The sequence below is a fragment of the Pseudophryne corroboree genome, chromosome 12 (assembly GCF_028390025.1).
Source record: "Pseudophryne corroboree isolate aPseCor3 chromosome 12, aPseCor3.hap2, whole genome shotgun sequence".
Classification (NCBI taxonomy): Eukaryota; Metazoa; Chordata; class Amphibia; order Anura; family Myobatrachidae; genus Pseudophryne; species Pseudophryne corroboree.
Window position 1 is genome coordinate 7002856 of NC_086455.1, and position 19725 is coordinate 7022580.

The following is a 19725-nucleotide window of genomic DNA, read 5'->3' on the forward strand; positions in this document are numbered from 1 at the left end:
GGTAAGGCCTATCCTAAATCTGAAGTCCTTGAACCTGTACATAAAGAAGTTCAAGTTCAAAATGGAGTCACTCAGAGCAGTGATAGCGAACCTGGAAGAGGGGGACTTTATGGTATCCTTGGACATCAAGGATGCGTATCTCCACGTTCCAATTTACCCCTCACACCAGGGGTACCTCAGGTTCGTTGTACAAAACTGTCACTATCAGTTTCAGACGCTGCCGTTCGGATTGTCCACGGCACCTCGGATCTTTACAAAGGTAATGGCCGAGATGATGATTCTTCTTCGAAGAAAAGGCGTATTAATTATCCCATACTTGGACGATCTCCTAATAAGGGCGAGGTCCAGAGAACAGCTAGAGATGGGATTAGCACTGTCTCAAGAAGTGCTAAAACAGCACGGGTGGATTCTGAATATTCCAAAATCCCAGTTAATGCCGACAACTCGTCTGCTGTTCCTAGGGATGATTCTGGACACGGTTCAGAAAAAGGTTTTTCTCCCGGAGGAAAAAGCCAAGGAGTTATCCGAGCTTGTCAGGAACCTCCTAAAACCAGGAAAGGTGTCTGTACATCAATGCACAAGAGTCCTGGGAAAAATGGTGGCTTCTTACGAAGCAATTCCATTCGGCAGATTCCACGCAAGAATTTTCCAAAGGGATCTGTTGGACAAATGGTCAGGGTCGCATCTTCAGATGCACCTACGGATAACCCTGTCTCCAAGGACAAGGGTGTCTCTTCTGTGGTGGTTGCAGAGTCCTCATCTATTGGAGGGCCGCAGATTCGGCATACAGGATTGGATCCTGGTGACCACGGACGCCAGCCTGAGAGGCTGGGGAGCAGTCACACAAGGAAGAAACTTCCAGGGAGTATGGACGAGCCTGGAAACGTCTCTTCACATAAACATTCTGGAACTAAGAGCAATATACAATGCTCTAAGCCAGGCAGAACCTCTGCTTCAGGGAAAACCGGTGTTGATCCAGTCGGACAACATCACGGCAGTCGCCCATGTGAACAGACAGGGCGGCACAAGAAGCAGGAGTGCAATGGCAGAAGCTGCAAGGATTCTTCGCTGGGCAGAGAATCATGTGATAGCGCTATCAGCAGTGTTCATCCCGGGAGTGGACAACTGGGAAGCAGACTTCCTCAGCAGACACGATCTTCACCCGGGAGAGTGGGGACTTCATCCAGAAGTCTTCCACATGCTGGTAACCCGTTGGGAAAGACCAATGGTGGACATGAGGGCGTCTCGCCTCAACAAAAAACTGGACAGGTATTGCGCCAGGTCAAGAGATCCGCAGGCAATAGCTGTGGACGCGCTGGTAACGCCTTGGGTGTACCAGTCGGTGTATGTGTTTCCTCCTCTGCCTCTCATACCAAAAGTATTGAGAATTATACGGCAAAGAGGCGTAAGAACGATACTAGTGGTTCCGGATTGGCCAAGAAGGACTTGGTACCCGGAACTTCAAGAGATGATCACGGAAGATCCGTGGCCTCTACCTCTAAGGAGGGACTTGCTTCAGCAGGGTCCCTGTCTGTTTCAAGACTTACCGCGGCTGCGTTTGACGGCATGGCGGTTGAACGCCGGATCCTAATGGAAATAGGCATGCCGGAAGAAGTCATTCCTACTTTGATTAAAGCAAGGAAAGAAGTAACCGTGCAACATTATCACCGAATTTGGCGAAAATATGTTGCGTGGTGCGAAGATCGGAGTGCTCCGACGGAGGAATTTCAACTGGGTCGATTCCTACATTTCCTGCAATCAGGATTGTCTATGGGTCTCAAATTGGGATCTATTAAGGTTCAAATTTCGGCCCTGTCGATTTTCTTTCAAAAAGAATTGGCTTCAGTCCCTGAAGTCCAGACCTTTGTGAAGGGAGTGCTGCATATACAGCCTCCTGTGGTGCCTCCAGTGGCACCGTGGGATCTCAATGTAGTTTTGGATTTTCTAAAATCTCATTGGTTTGAACCACTAAATAAGGTGGATTTGAAATATCTCACTTGGAAAGTGACCATGCTTCTAGCCCTGGCTTCTGCCAGGAGAGTGTCAGAATTGGCAGCTTTATCTTACAAAAGCCCATATCTGATTTTCCATTCGGACAGGGCAGAACTGCGGACTCGTCCGCATTTTCTCCCTAAGGTGGTGTCAGCATTTCATCTGAACCAGCCTATTGTAGTGCCTGCGGCTACAAGTGACTTGGAGGACTCCAAGTTACTGGACGTTGTCAGAGCATTAAAAATATATATTGCAAGAACAGCTGGAGTCAGAAAATCTGACTCGTTGTTTATATTGTATGCACCCAACAAGATGGGTGCTCCTGCGTCTAAGCAGACGATTGCTCGTTGGATCTGTAGCACAATCCAACTTGCACATTCTGTGGCAGGCGTGCCACAGCCTAAATCTGTAAAGGCCCACTCCACAAGGAAGGTGGGCTCATCTTGGGCGGCTGCCCGAGGGGTCTCGGCATTACAACTTTGCCGAGCAGCTACGTGGTCAGGGGAGAACACGTTTGTAAAATTTTACAAATTTGATACTCTGGCTAAGGAGGACCTGGAGTTCTCTCATTCGGTGCTGCAGAGTCATCCGCACTCTCCCGCCCGTTTGGGAGCTTTGGTATAATCCCCATGGTCCTTTCAGGAACCCCAGCATCCACTAGGACGATAGAGAAAATAAGATTTTACTTACCGATAAATCTATTTCTCGGAGTCCGTAGTGGATGCTGGGCGCCCATCCCAAGTGCGGATTATCTGCATAAATTGTACATAGTTATTGTTAACTTATTCGGGTTATTGTTGTAGGAAGCCATCTTTCAGAGGCTCCGCTGTTATCATACTGTTAACTGGGTTTAGATCACAAGTTGTACGGTGTGATTGGTGTGGCTGGTATGAGTCTTACCCGGGATTCAAAATCCTCCCTTATTGTGTACGCTCGTCCGGGCACAGTACCTAACTGGAGTCTGGAGGAGGGTCATAGGGGGAGGAGCTAGTGCACACCACCTGATCGGAAAAAGCTTTACTTTTTGTGCCCTGTCTCCTGCGGAGCCGCTATTCCCCATGGTCCTTTCAGGAACCCCAGCATCCACTACGGACTCCGAGAAATAGATTTATCGGTAAGTAAAATCTTATTTTTTGTACATGGAGGTGGAGCTGGGAATTTGAAAGCCAATGTCAGTGGCACCCTTGATTAACCCAGGCATCCAGTCAGTAATGCAATCCTGACAGGGTGCAGCGCAGAGGGGACAGTAATCAGCCTGCTCGGCGATCGCTGCATCAGGCATGTGAGATCGGGGTGCCAGACATTAGGGGGTGCCTGTGCGCACCAGGCACCCCCCCTGCGCACACCTATGAGTGATAGCGAATCTGGAAGAAGGGGACTTTATGGTGTCCCTGGACATCAAGGATGCTTACCTGCATGTCCCAATTTGCCCTTCACATCAAGGGTACCTCAGGTTCGTGGTGCAAAACTGTCATTATCAGTTTCAGACGCTGCCGTTTGGATTGTCCACGGCACCTCGGGTCTTTACCAAGGTAATGGCCGAAATGATGTTTCTTCTGCGAAGGAAAGGCGTATTAATTATCCCTTACTTGGACGATCTCCTGATAAGGGCAAGGTCCAGAGAACAGCTGGGGGACGTAGTAGCACTAACCCAAGTAGTGCTGCAACAGCACGGGTGGATTCTGAATTTTCCAAAATCTCAATTGACCCCGACGACACGTCTGCTGTTCCTGGGAATGATTCTGGACACGGTTCAGAAAAAGGTGTTTCTTCCGGAGGAGAAAGCCAGGGAGTTATCCGAACTTGTCAGGAACCTCCTAAAACCAGGAAAAGTGTCTGTGCATCAATGCACAAGAGTCCTGGGAAAAATGGTGGCTTCTTACGAAGCGATTCCATTCGGCAGATTCCACGCACGAACTTTTCAGTGGGATCTGCTGGACAAATGGTCCGGATCGCATCTGCAGATGCATCAGCGGATAACTTTGTCTCCACGGACAAGGGTGTCTCTTCTGTGGTGGTTGCAGAGTGCTCATCTGTTAGAGGGCCGCAGATTCGGCATACAGGACTGGGTCCTGGTGACCACGGATGCCAGTCTGAGAGGCTGGGGAGCGGTCACACAGGGAAGAAACTTCCAGGGAGTGTGGTCAAGCCTGGAGATGTCTCTTCACATAAATATACTGGAGCTAAGAGCGATTTACAATGCTCTAAGCCTGGCAAAACCCCTGCTTCAGGGTCAGCCGGTGTTGATCCAGTCGGACAACATCACGGCAGTCGCCCACGTAAACAGACAGGGCGGCACAAGAAGCAGGAGGGCAATGGCAGAAGCTGCAAGGATTCTTCGCTGGGCGGAAGATCATGTGATAGCACTGTCAGCAGTGTTCATTCCGGGAGTGGACAACTGGGAAGCGGACTTCCTCAGCAGACACGATCTACACCCGGGAGAGTGGGGACTTCATCCAGAAGTCTTCCACATGATTGTGAACCGTTGGGAAAAACCAAAGGTGGATATGATGGCGTCCCGCCTCAACAAAAAACTGGACAGGTATTGCGCCAGGTCAAGAGACCCTCAGGCAATAGCTGTGGACGCTCTGGTAACACCGTGGGTGTTCCAGTCAGTGTATGTGTTTCCTCCTCTGCCTCTCATACCAAAAGTACTGAGAATTATACGGCAAAGGGGAGTAATAACGATACTCGTGGCTCCGGATTGGCCAAGAAGAACTTGGTACCCGAAACTTCAGGAGATGCTCACGGAAGATCCGTGGCCTCTACCTCTAAGACGGGACCTGCTTCAGCAGGGACCGTGTCTATTCCAAGACTTACCGCGGCTGCGTTTGACGGCATGGCGGTTGAACGCCGAATTCTAAGGGAAAAAGGCATTCCGGAAGAGGTCATCCCTACCCTGGTAAAAGCCAGGAAGGAGGTGACTGCACAACATTATCACCGCATTTGGAGAAAATATGTTGCGTGGTGTGAGGCCAGGAAGGCCCCGACGGAGGAATTTCAACTGAGTCGATTCCTACATTTCCTGCAAACAGGATTGTCTATGGGCCTCAAATTAGGGTCCATTAAGGTTCAAATTTCGGCCCTGTCGATTTTCTTCCAGAAAGAATTGGCTTCAGTTCCTGAAGTCCAGACTTTTGTAAAAGGAGTACTACATATACAGCCCCCGGTTGTGCCCCCAGTGGCTCCGTGGGATCTTAATGTAGTTTTGGATTTTCTCAAATCCCATTGGTTTGAGCCACTCAAATCGGTGGATTTGAAATATCTTACATGGAAAGTAACCATGCTACTGGCCCTGGCTTCAGCCAGGAGAGTGTCAGAATTGGCGGCTTTATCGTATAAAAGCCCATATCTGATTTTCCATTCGGACAGGGCAGAACTGCGGACGCGTCCTCAGTTTCTGCCTAAGGTGGTTTCAGCGTTTCACCTGAACCAGCCTATTGTGGTGCCTGCGGCTACTAGCGATTTGGAGGATTCCAAGTTGCTGGACGTTGTCAGGGCATTGACAATATATATATTTCAAGGACGGCTGGAGTCAGAAAATCTGACTCGCTGTTTATACTGTATGCACCCAACAAGCTGGGTGCTCCTGCTTCTAAGCAGACGATTGCTCGTTGGATTTGTAGCACAATTCAACTTGCACATTCTGTGGCAGGCCTGCCACAGCCTAAATCTATCAAGGCCCATTCCACAAGGAAGGTGGGCTCATTTTGGGCGGCTGCCCGAGGGGTCTCGGCATTACAACTCTGCCGAGCAGCTACGTGGTCGGGGGAGAACACGTTTGTAAAATTCTACAAATTTGATACCCTGGCTAAAGAGGACCTGGAGTTCTCTCATTCGGTGCTGCAGAGTCATCCGCACTCTCCCGCCCGTTTGGGAGCTTTGGTATAATCCCCATGGTCCTGACGGAGTCCCAGCATCCACTAGGACGTCAGAGAAAATAAGATTTTACTTACCGATAAATCTATTTCTCGTAGTCCGTAGTGGATGCTGGGCGCCCATCCCAAGTGCGGATTGTCTGCAATACTTGTACATAGTTATTGTTACAAAAAAATCGGGTTGTTATTGTTGTGAGCCGTCTGTTCAGAGGCTCCTACGTTTGTCATACTGTTAACTGGGTTCAGATCACAAGTTGTACGGTGTGATTGGTGTGGCTGGTATGAGTCTTACCCGGGATTCAAAATCCTTCCTTATTGTGTACGCTCGTCCGGGCACAGTATCCTAACTGAGGCTTGGAGGAGGGTCATAGGGGGAGGAGCCAGTGCACACCACCTAGTCCTAAAGCTTTTATTTTTGTGCCCTGTCTCCTGCGGAGCCGCTAATCCCCAATGGTCCTGACGGAGTCCCAGCATCCACTACGGACTACGAGAAATAGATTTATCGGTAAGTAAAATCTTATTATTTCTATCCCATCGAAAGCTAAAAAATCTATTTCCAGGAACTGGAGATATCTGCAGTTAAGCAAGCTGCTCTCCCACCGTAAAATGATAACTATTAAAGCCCACTCCACTATCCACCCCTCCCCTGCGTATTGAACACCCCCTACCACCCTGGAAGTCATGTACCGGGACCCCTTCATTCCGCCCAATGCCCCTTCTACAGTTTAGCCCCATCTGTGCAGTAAAGGAGTGATTGGCAGAAACTACTGCTCCAGTCCTACATGCTGAGCGGAAGATAGAACACCCCCTACCGCCCGCGGGACATCAAAGCTGCCGCTGATAGCACCCCCCACCCCTACCGCTGGAGGATGAGTAGGGGGCCCAGTGCATTGCTGTGCCCAGGGGCCTACACTGCTGTTGAGACGGCCCTGGCTACAGGTCCAGAGTGAGGTGTTCACCATCCTGATACCTCACCATACACACACACTGAAAGACTGTCCACCCTCAGACAAGACTGGGAAAGCCTATAAATGAGACCTCTCCATCACAAACCTGTACCACAGAAGAGGATTTTATTTATTCAGCTCAATGCTAAATGTAATATGTTTTGTCTCACATTAAGGGACCCACTTATCATTGATTGCATATTGAATGCTGTCTGGGCGGCATCTAATGCCATCTCTTCGTCTGGATGTAAAATCCAGCACCCGCGGGGACAGGGGCACTGAGACTGACTCTGGAATGTGCTCAGACGGCTGCTGGGGGGTCTGCAATGACCGCGCTGCACAGAGGACACTTCCGGGGGTACCCTCTGCCCAGACACAAGTGCGGTGAGTAGCCCATAGGCTAAAGTGGAGAGCGATAAAGTACAAACCAATCCGCTCCTAAGTGCCATGTTACAGGCTGTGTTTGAGAAATGACAGCTAGGAGCTGATTAGTTGTTTCTTTCTCTCCAAGCTTTGATACAACTCCCCCTTAGAGACGTTGGTGTTACATTACATTGGTAATAATAAGGGCTGTCCCTCCGCATCTCTCTTCTGTTTCCACTCTACCTCCGGCACATGCGATGGGGGCTGATGCCAGGTTTGGCAAGGGCAGAAGTATGAGGAGGGAGAGGAGATGCAATTTGGAAGCACATGAAAGCACAGCCATCATCTCTCTATACAAGCTAATTCCGCAAGAGCGGCCCTCGCCGCCGTAGCTTTCAAATCATTTCCAGAGACCAAGGGACCGAGCGAAACCTATTTATATTCTCATTAAATTGCAACTTCTGTAGCTTAAATCTTTTAATTCCATTACATTTTAAGACTGCATTGCAGATAACAGACTGAGCGAGAAAACCAATTTGGATTTGTACGGACACAATGGACAACGTCTTTTCATGTTGTCTCCAGCACGGAATGAGGTCCGCGGGATGGGCTGCTCCATCAGATCAAGTGATTACCAATAGACTGGGATTGATTGATGGGAGTTAAACCTTTTGGGTTTTGTCGCTACAACCTTCCAGTGACCGCGCAATTACCCCCACGTATTGATCAGAGCCCCCGCTACACAGAGTATCTCCTATCATTTGTCAGATGAAAGGCCCCTGATTAGCTGCGCGACTCGGCCTAATATCAGCCATTCTGCCATTACTTAACACGGCCTCACCGAGGACCAGGCTTATTACGGGATCAATACGGCCGCATCTTCCTGCACAACATTTTTATTTTACAGAAGTGCTGACAATTGATAAACCCACAGTTCTCGGCTGGGGACATTCTGTTTCCCTGAGCAGATATAAGGCTTATTTATCAAGGGAAATATCTCCCACATTGTTACACCGCCTGAACCATCTTCTACTTCAATAACAAGGCATTTTCTCCCACAGGACTGCCGCTCACTGGCGGGCCACCATTCCCCGTAACTTCTGGAGGCAGTTGTGTAATATCCCAGGAGTGTCAAATGCTCAAACCGCTTCATTTGGTACCAGCATTCATACCACCGTCTAAGTCACCTAGTGCACATTCTGATGTTAAGTCTGAACAACAACTGAACCTCTTAACCAGCATTCACCTGCTGTTACATGAATGGCTCGTTAGATTTCTGCATTAACGAGCAGGTGCATATTTTGTGTGATTGCCCTCAGAAGGCAAACACATGCATATATGCCATTGCACAAATCACACCATACAACAGGAGTGAATAGGGGCGTAATTAATTCCCATTTAACTACTGCAGTGGTTCTCAAACTGTGGCTGACGACCACCTTAAGATTCAGACGCATGATCTGACCCCTGTGTGGCCAAGATGTGATGCGCATTGTGAGGTCACGCGATACGAGGGTGAAGATGTTGGAAGGAGCAGAGGCACAGCAAGTCCTCAGCTGGCAGCGCCATTGAGTGGAAGCTCCAGGGTCTTCCCTCCTCTTCTACCTTTTGGGGGTAAGATTGTGGCCGGGTGCCCAATCCTTCGGTCTACTTAACTCTTGATGCTCCTGGTGTGGCGTGCTCCAGAGACGTGCAGGGCGCACTTCAGCACGGATAGGGATCATCTCAATAGTTACTAAATGGGCATGGTGCGGGCGTTGGGTATGGGATCCCGGCGGTCAGCATACCGACACTGGGATCCAGCCCACTAGAATGCCGGCAGGGGGGTGAGCGCAATGAAGACCCTTGCGGGCTCGCTGCGCTTGGCACAGGTTCTATACCCTCTCTATGAGTGTCGTGGACACCCACAAGTGGGAGTAGCCCCTGTTAGCAGGGATTCCATTGGCGGCATTGTCAGTGGTCGAGATTCTGGCGTCGGTAACCTGACCGCCGGGATCCCGACTGCTGGCAATGTAACTACATTCGTGGTGCGACACCCTGACAAAGCTTAGTGGGAGCACTAAGGGGGAAGGTGCCTAGGCTCCGGCATCCAATTCTAGCAAGTGTGAGGGAGAAAAACCAGGCTTACACGATATTAGGGAACATATAAGAGTTATGTGAGCAGATGTGGCATGTAAGGGGAATGTGAGCAGATGTGGCATGTAAGGGGTATGTGAGCAGATGTGATGCCATGTAAGGGGTATGTGAGCAGATGTGGTGGCATGTAAGGGATATGTGAGCAGATGTGATGGCATGTAAGGGGTATGTGAGCAGAAGTGATGGCATGTAAGGGGTATGTGAGCAGATGTGTATGTAAGGGGTATGTGAGCAGATGTGATGGCATGTAAGGGGAATGTGAGCAGATCTGATGGCATATAAGGGGTATGTGAGCAGATGTGATGGCATGTAAGGGGTATGTGAGCAGATGTGGTGGCATGTAAGGGGTATGTGAGCAGATGTGATGGCATATAAGGGGTATGTGAGCAGATGTGGTGGCATGTAAGGGGTATGTGAGTAGATGTGTTGGCATGTAAGGGTTATGTGAGCAGATGTGGTGGCATGTAAGGGGAATGTGAGCAGATGTGGCATGTAAGGGGTATGTGAACAGATGTGATGGCATGTAAGGGGAATGTGAGCAGATGTGGTAGCATGTGAGGGGTATGTGAGCAGAAGTGATGGCATGTAAGGGGTATGTGAGCAGATCTGCATGTAAGGGGTATGTGAACAGATGTGATGGCATGTAAGGGGAATGTGAGCAGATGTGGTAGCATGTGAGGGGTATGTGAGCAGAAGTGATGGCATGTAAGGGGTATGTGAGCAGAAGTGATGGCATGTAAGGGGTATGTGAGCAGAAGTGATGGCATGTAAGGGGTATGTGAGCAGATGTGGTGGCATGTAAGGGGTATGTGAGCAGATGTGGTGGCATGTAAGGGTTATGTGAGCAGATGTGATGACATGTAAGGGGAATGTGAGCAGATGTGGTGGCATGTAAGGGGAATGTGAGCAGATGGAATGGCATGTAAGGGGTATGTGAGCAGATGGGATGGCATGTAAGGGGTATGTGAGCAGATGGGATGGCATGTAAGGGGAATGTGAGCAGATGGGAAGGCATGTAAGGGGAATGTGAGCAGATGGGATGGCATGTAAGGGGAATGTGAGCAGATGGGTTGGCATGTAAGGGGAATGTGAGCAGATGGGATGGCATGTAAGGGGTATGTGAGCAGATGGGATGGCATGTAAGGGGTATGTGAGCAGATGTGGTGGCATGTAAGGGGTATGTGAGCAGATGTGATGACATGTAAGGGGTATGTGAACAGATGTGATGGCATGTAAAGGGAATGTGAGCAGATGGGATGGCATGTAAAGGGAATGTGAGCAGATGGGATGGCATGCAAGGGGAATGTGAGCAGATTTGATGGCATGCAAGGGAAATGTGAGCAGATGGGATGGCATGCAAGGGGTATGTGAGCAGATTTGATGGCATGCAAGGGGTATGTGAACAGATGGGATGGCATGTAAAGGGAATGTGAGCAGATGGGATGGCATGTAAAGGGAATGTGAGCAGATGGGATGGCATGCAAGGGGTATGTGAGCAGATTTGTTGGCATGCAAGGGGTATGTGAGCAGATGGGATGGCATGCAAGGGGTATGTGAGCAGATTTGATGGCATGCAAGGGGTATGTGAGCAGATGAGATGGCATGCAAGGGGTATGTGAGCAGATGGGATGGCATGTAAGGGGAATGTGAGCATATGTTGTGGCATGTAAGGGGTATGTGAGCAGATCGCATGTAAGAGGTATGTGAACAGATGTGATGGCATGTAAGGGGAATGTGAGCAGATGTGGTAGCATGTAAGGGGTATGTGAGCAGAAGTGATGGCATGTAAGAGGTATTTGAGCAGATGGGATGGCATGTAAGGGGTATGTGAGCAGATGTGATGGCATATAAGGGGTATATGGGGATATATAATGTATATGGACACTCAGCGGTGACTGTACAGAGCTGGCCTCCTCCTGTGGGGATGTATATAAGGATGTATAGTGTAAAGCTGCTCACAAAATAAAGGGAACACTTAAACAACACATCCTAGATCTGAATGAATGAAATATTCTTATTAAATACTTTGTTCTTTACATAGTTGAATGCGCTGACAACAAAATCACACAAAAATTATCAATGGAAATCAAATTTATTAACCCATGGAGGTCTGGATTTGGAGTCACACTCAAAATGAAAGTGGAAAAACACACTACAGGCTGATCCAACTTTGATGTTATGTCCTTAAAACAAGTCAAAATGAGGCTCAGTAGTGTGTGTGGCCTCCACGTGCCTGTATGACCTCCCTACAACGCCTGGGTATGCTCCTGATGAGGTGGCGGATGGTCTCCTGAGGGATCTCTTCCCAGACCTGGACTAAAGCATCCGCCAACTCCAGGACAGTCTGTGGTGCAACGTGGCGTTGGTGGATGGAGCGAGACATGATGTCCCAGATGTGCTCAATTGGATTCAGGTCTGGGGAACGGGCGGGCCAGTCTTGCAGGAACTGCTGACACACTCCAGCCACATGAGGTCTAGCATTGTCTTGCATTAGGAGGAACCCTGGGCCAACTGCACCAGCATATGGTCTCACAAGGGGTCTGAGGATCTCATCTCGGTACCTAATGGCAGTCAGGCTACCTCTGGCGAGCACATGGAGGGCTGTGCGGCCCCCCAAAGAAATGCCACCCCACACCATTACTGACCCACTGCCAAACCGATCATGCTGGAGGATGTTGTAGGCAGCAGAACGTTCTCCTTGGCGTCTCCAGACTCTGTCACGTCTGTCACATGTGCTCAGTGAGAACCTGCTTTCATCTGTGAAGAGCACAGGGCACCAGTGGCGAATTTGCCAATCTTGGTGTTCTGTGGCAAATGCCAAACGTCCTGCACCGTGTTGGGCTGTAAGCACAACCCCCACCTGTGGACGTCGGGCCCTCATACCACCCTCATGGAGTCTGTTTCTGATCGTTTGAGTAGACACATGCACATTTGTGGCTTGCTGGAGGTCATTTTGCAGGGCTTTGGCAGTGCTCCTCATGTTCCTCCTTGCACAAAGGCGGGAGGTAGCGGTCCTGCTGCTGGGTTGTTGCCCTCCTACGGCCTCCTCCACGTCTCCTGATGTACTGGCCTGTCTCCTGGTAGCGCCTCCATGCTCTGGACACTACGCTGACAGACACAGCAAATTTTCTTGCCACAGCTCGCATAGATGTGCCATCCTGGATGAGCTGCACTACCTGAGCCACTTGTGTGGGTTGTAGACTCATGCTACCACTAGAGTGAAAGCACCGCCAGCTTTCAAAAGTGACCAAAACATCAGCCAGAAAGCATAGGAGCTGAGAAGTGGTATGTGGTCACCACCTGCAGAAAAACTCCTTATTGGGGGTGTCTTGCTAATTGCCTATAATTTCCACCTGTTGTCTATTCCATTTGCACAGCAGCATGTGAAATTGATTGTCAATCAGTGTTGCTTCCTAAGTGGACAGTTTGCTTTCACAGAAGTGTGATTGACTTGGAGTTACATTGTGTTGTTTAAGAGTTCCCTTTACTTTTTTGAGCAGTGTATATATACAGTAGAGGTGACAGAGCGGCCAGGCCTCCTCCTGTGGGGATGTATATAGGGGATGTATAGTGTAATGTATATATACAGTAGAGGTGACAGAGCGGCCAGGCCTCCTCCTGTGGGGATGTATATAGGGGATGTATAGTGTAATGTATATATACAGTAGAGGTGACAGAGCGGCCAGGCCTCCTCCTGTGGGGATGTATATAGGGGATGTATAGTGTAATGTATATATACAGTACAGGTGACAGAGCAGCCAGGCCTCCTCCTGTGGGGATGTATATAGGGGATATGTAGTGTAATGTATATATACAGTATATATACAGGCCTCCTCCTATGAGGGTGTATACAGGGGATGTATATACAGTACAGGTGACAGAGCAGCCAGGCCTCCTCCTGTGGGGATGTATATAGGGATGTATAGTGTAATGTATATATACAGTAGAGGTGGCAGGCCTCCTCCTGTGGGGATGTATATAGGGATATATAGTGCAATGTATATATACAGTAGAGGTGCCAGGCCTCCTCCTGTGGGGATGTATATAGGGATATATAGTGCAATGTATATATACAGTAGAGGTGCCAGGCCTCCTCCTATGAGGGTGTATACAGGGGATGTATATACAGTACAGGTGACAGAGAAGCCAGGCCTCCTCCTGTTGGGATGTATATAGGGGATATATAGTGCAATGTATATATACAGTAGAGGTGCCAGGCCTCCTCCTATGAGGGTGTATACAGGGGATGTATATACAGTACAGGTGACAGAGCAGCCAGGCCTCCTCCTGTGGGGATGTATATAGGGATGTATAGTGTAATGTATATATACAGTAGAGGTGCCAGGCCTCCTCCTGTGGAGATGTATATAGGGATGTATAGTGTAATGTATATATACAGTAGAGGTGCCAGCCAGGCCTCCTCCTATGAGGGTATATACAGGGGATGTATATACAGTACAGGTGACAGAGAAGCCAGACCTCCTCCTATGAGGGTATATACAGGGGATGTATAGTGTAATGTATATATACAGTAGAGGTGCCAGGCCTCCTCCTATGAGGGTATATACAGGGGATGTATATACAGTACAGGTGACAGAGAAGCCAGGCCTCCTCCTATGAGGGTATATACAGGGGATGTATATACAGTACAGGTGACAGAGAAGCCAGGCCTCCTCCTATGAGGGTATATACAGGGGATGTATATACAGTACAGGTGACAGAGAAGCCAGGCCTCCTCCTATGAGGGTATATACAGGGGATGTATATACAGTACAGGTGACAGAGAAGCCAGGCCTCCTCCTATGAGGGTATATACAGGGGATGTATATACAGTACAGGTGACAGAGAAGCCAGGCCTCCTCCTATGAGGGTATATACAGGGGATGTATATACAGTACAGGTGACAGAGAAGCCAGGCCTCCTCCTATGAGGGTATATACAGGGGATGTATATACAGTACAGGTGACAGAGAAGCCAGGCCTCCTCCTATGAGGGTATATACAGGGGATGTATATACAGTACAGGTGACAGAGAAGCCAGGCCTCCTCCTATGAGGGTATATACAGGGGATGTATATACAGTACAGGTGACAGAGAAGCCAGGCCTCCTCCTATGAGGGTATATACAGGGGATGTATATACAGTACAGGTGACAGAGAAGCCAGACCTCCTCCTATGAGGGTATATACAGGGGATGTATATACAGTACAGGTGACAGAGAAGCCAGGCCTCCTCCTATGAGGGTATATACAGGGGATGTATATACAGTACAGGTGACAGAGAAGCCAGGCCTCCTCCTATGAGGGTATATACAGGGGATGTATATACAGTACAGGTGACAGAGAAGCCAGGCCTCCTCCTATGAGGGTATATACAGGGGATGTATATACAGTACAGGTGACAGAGAAGCCAGGCCTCCTCCTATGAGGGTATATACAGGGGATGTATATACAGTACAGGTGACAGAGAAGCCAGACCTCCTCCTATGAGGGTATATACAGGGGATGTATATACAGTACAGGTGACAGAGAAGCCAGGCCTCCTCCTATGAGGGTATATACAGGGGATGTATATACAGTACAGGTGACAGAGAAGCCAGGCCTCCTCCTATGAGGGTATATACAGGGGATGTATATACAGTACAGGTGACAGAGAAGCCAGGCCTCCTCCTATGAGGGTATATACAGGGGATGTATATACAGTACAGGTGACAGAGAAGCCAGGCCTCCTCCTATGAGGGTATATACAGGGGATGTATATACAGTACAGGTGACAGAGAAGCCAGGCCTCCTCCTATGAGGGTATATACAGGGGATGTATATACAGTACAGGTGACAGAGAAGCCAGACCTCCTCCTATGAGGGTATATACAGGGGATGTATATACAGTACAGGTGACAGAGAAGCCAGGCCTCCTCCTATGAGGGTATATACAGGGGATGTATATACAGTACAGGTGACAGAGAAGCCAGGCCTCCTCCTATGAGGGTATATACAGGGGATGTATATACAGTACAGGTGACAGAGAAGCCAGGCCTCCTCCTATGAGGGTATATACAGGGGATGTATATACAGTACAGGTGACAGAGAAGCCAGGCCTCCTCCTATGAGGGTATATACAGGGGATGTATATACAGTACAGGTGACAGAGAAGCCAGGCCTCCTCCTATGAGGGTATATACAGGGGATGTATATACAGTACAGGTGACAGAGAAGCCAGGCCTCCTCCTATGAGGGTATATACAGGGGATGTATATACAGTACAGGTGACAGAGAAGCCAGGCCTCCTCCTATGAGGGTATATACAGGGGATGTATATACAGTACAGGTGACAGAGAAGCCAGGCCTCCTCCTATGAGGGTATATACAGGGGATGTATATACAGTACAGGTGACAGAGAAGCCAGGCCTCCTCCTATGAGGGTATATACAGGGGATGTATATACAGTACAGGTGACAGAGAAGCCAGGCCTCCTCCTATGAGGGTATATACAGGGGATGTATATACAGTACAGGTGACAGAGAAGCCAGGCCTCCTCCTATGAGGGTATATACAGGGGATGTATATACAGTACAGGTGACAGAGAAGCCAGGCCTCCTCCTATGAGGGTATATACAGGGGATGTATATACAGTACAGGTGACAGAGAAGCCAGACCTCCTCCTATGAGGGTATATACAGGGGATGTATATACAGTACAGGTGACAGAGAAGCCAGGCCTCCTCCTATGAGGGTATATACAGGGGATGTATATACAGTACAGGTGACAGAGAAGCCAGGCCTCCTCCTATGAGGGTATATACAGGGGATGTATATACAGTACAGGTGACAGAGAAGCCAGGCCTCCTCCTGTGAGGGTATATACAGGGGATGTATATACAGTACAGGTGACAGAGAAGCCAGGCCTCCTCCTGTGAGGGTATATACAGGGGATGTATATACAGTACAGGTGACAGAGAAGCCAGGCCTCCTCCTGTGAGGGTATATACAGGGGATGTATATACAGTACAGGTGACAGAGAAGCCAGGCCTCCTCCTGTGAGGGTATATACAGGGGATGTATATACAGTACAGGTGACAGAGAAGCCAGGCCTCCTCCTGTGAGGGTATATACAGGGGATGTATATACAGTACAGGTGACAGAGAAGCCAGGCCTCCTCCTGTGAGGGTATATACAGGGGATGTATATACAGTACAGGTGACAGAGAAGCCAGGCCTCCTCCTATGAGGGTATATACAGGGGATGTATATACAGTACAGGTGACAGAGAAGCCAGACCTCCTCCTATGAGGGTATATACAGGGGATGTATATACAGTACAGGTGACAGAGAAGCCAGGCCTCCTCCTATGAGGGTATATACAGGGGATGTATATACAGTACAGGTGACAGAGAAGCCAGGCCTCCTCCTATGAGGGTATATACAGGGGATGTATATACAGTACAGGTGACAGAGAAGCCAGGCCTCCTCCTATGAGGGTATATACAGGGGATGTATATACAGTACAGGTGACAGAGAAGCCAGACCTCCTCCTATGAGGGTATATACAGGGGATGTATATACAGTACAGGTGACAGAGAAGCCAGGCCTCCTCCTATGAGGGTATATACAGGGGATGTATATACAGTACAGGTGACAGAGAAGCCAGACCTCCTCCTATGAGGGTATATACAGGGGATGTATATACAGTACAGGTGTCAGAGAAGCCAGGCCTCCTCCTATGAGGGTATATACAGGGGATGTATATACAGTACAGGTGACAGAGAAGCCAGGCCTCCTCCTATGAGGGTATATACAGGGGATGTATATACAGTACAGGTGACAGAGAAGCCAGGCCTCCTCCTATGAGGGTATATACAGGGGATGTATATACAGTACAGGTGACAGAGAAGCCAGACCTCCTCCTATGAGGGTATATACAGGGGATGTATATACAGTACAGGTGACAGAGAAGCCAGGCCTCCTCCTATGAGGGTATATACAGGGGATGTATATACAGTACAGGTGACAGAGAAGCCAGACCTCCTCCTATGAGGGTATATACAGGGGATGTATATACAGTACAGGTGACAGAGAAGCCAGGCCTCCTCCTATGAGGGTATATACAGGGGATGTATATACAGTACAGGTGACAGAGAAGCCAGGCCTCCTCCTATGAGGGTATATACAGGGGATGTATATACAGTACAGGTGACAGAGAAGCCAGACCTCCTCTTCTCTCTCCCCGGCCCCCACCAGCAGCAGCAGCGCAGAGTGACCGACGGCCGGGCTCGGAGTCTGCGCGGCAGCGGCGGCCAGTGACAGCAGCGGGGGCGGAGGAGGCGGATACCCGCAGCAGCAGCGGCAGCATCGTACACAGGGGCAGCAGCAGCAGTGAGGATGAGCCCCCGGCTGGCTGCAGTATAGCCCCCTGGAAGCGAGCACGGGAACCCCTGTACAGAGCGCCGGGACCGGGGACATGAGGCTGTGATCCCAGCATGATGGCTCCTCTCTTCATGCGGCTGTGTCTGCTGGGGCTCCTGAGGAGTGAGTACTACCGGGGGCCACAGCATCGCACCCTGTCACTGACTGCCCCGGGATACCCCCTTCCTACGTCACCCCCTCCCCTGTGCGCCATACCTGTGTCACACTGTCCCCCCTTCCCTGTGCGTCATACCTGTATTACACTGCCCCCCCTAAATCATCCCTGTATTACTGTCCCCCCTCTCCTGTGCTTCATCCCTGTATTACACTGTCCCCCCCTACATCATCCCTGTATTACACTGTCCCCCTACATCATACCTGTGTCACACTGTCCCCCTTTCCTGTGCATCATCCCTGTATTACACTGCCCCCCCTAAATCATCCCTGTATTACACTGTCCCCCCTCTCCTGTGCATCATCCCTGTATTACACTGTCCCCCCTCTCCTGTGCATCATCCCTGTATTACACTGTCCCCCCTACATCATCCCTGTATTACACTGTCCCCCCCTACATCATCCCTGTATTACACTGTCCGCCCTCTCCTGTGCATCATCCCTGTATTACACTGTCCCCCCTACATCATCCCTGTATTACACTGTCCCCCCCTACATCATCCCTGTATTACACTGTCCCCCCTCTCCTGTGCATCATCCCTGTATTACACTGTCCCCCCTACATCATCCCTGTATTACACTGTCCCCCCCTACATCATCCCTGTATTACACTGTCCGCCCTCTCCTGTGCATCATCCCTGTATTACACTGTCCCCCCTACATCATCCCTGTATTACACTGTCCCCCCCTACATCATCCCTGTATTACACTGTCCCCATACATCATCCCTGTATTAGTGTCCCCATACATCATCCCTGTATTAGTGTCCCCCCCATACATTATCCCTGTATTAGTGTCCCCATACATCATCCCTGTATTAGTGTCCCCCCCCCCATACATTATCCCTGTATTAGTGTCCCCCCATACATCATCCCTGTATTAGTGTCCCCCCATACATCATCCCTGTATTAGTGTCCCCCCATACATCATCCCTGTATTAGTGTCCCCCCATACATCATCCCTGTATTAGTGTCCCCCCATACATCATCCCTGTATTACACTGTCCCCCCCTACATCATCCCTGTATTACACTGTCCCCATACATCATCCCTGTATTATTGTCCCCCCCCCATACATCATCCCTGTATTAGTGTCCCCATACATCATCCCTGTATTAGTGTCCCCCCCATACATTATCCCGGTATTAGTGTCCCCATACATCATCCCTGTATTAGTGTCCCCCCCCTACATTATCCCTGTATTAGTGTCCCCCCATACATCATCCCTGTATTAGTGTCCCCCCATACATCATCCCTGTATTAGTGTCCCCCCATACATCATCCCTGTATTAGTGTCCCCCCCCCCCCATACATCATCCCTGTATTAGTGTCGCCACATACATCATCCCTCTATTAGTGTCCCCCCCATACATCATCCCTGTATTAGTGTCCCCCCCCATACATCATCCCTGTATTAGTGTCCCCCCCATACATCATCCCTGTATTAGTGACCCCCCCATACATCATCCCTGTATTAGTGTCCCCCCCATCCATCATCCCTGTATTAGTGTCCCCCATACATTATCCCTGTATTAGTGTCCCCCCCCATACATCATCCCTGTATTAGTGTCCCCCCATACATCATCCCTGTATTAGTGTCCCCCCCATACATCATCCCTGTATTAGTGTCCCCCCATACATCATCCCTGTATTAGTGTCCCCACATACATCATCCCTGTATTAGTGTCCCCCCCCCCCCATACATCATCCCTGTATTAGTGTCCCCCCCCATACATCATCCTTGTATTAGTGCCCCCCCCATACACCATCCCTGTATTAGTGTCCCCCCCATACATTATCCCTGTATTAGTGTCCCCCCATACATCATCCCTGTATT

The 19725-nt window shown here is 49.5% G+C and overlaps 1 protein-coding gene across 2 annotated transcripts in view; it reads left to right on the forward strand.

Moving 5' to 3' along the window:
• Positions 1 to 19725, forward strand: part of CHRNB2 (cholinergic receptor nicotinic beta 2 subunit) — an 86787-nt gene that overhangs the window by 12187 nt on the left and 54875 nt on the right. The window contains exon 1 of one of the 2 annotated variants that reach the window (XM_063946838.1): positions 17527 to 17838. The exons of the other annotated variant lie outside the window; for it this stretch is intronic. Within the exon in view, the coding sequence (XP_063802908.1) occupies positions 17790 to 17838 (49 nt within the window). The 5' untranslated portion in view covers positions 17527 to 17789. Of the gene's footprint in view, positions 1 to 17526; positions 17839 to 19725 lie in introns of those variants that run through there. 2 annotated transcript variants of the gene reach the window in all.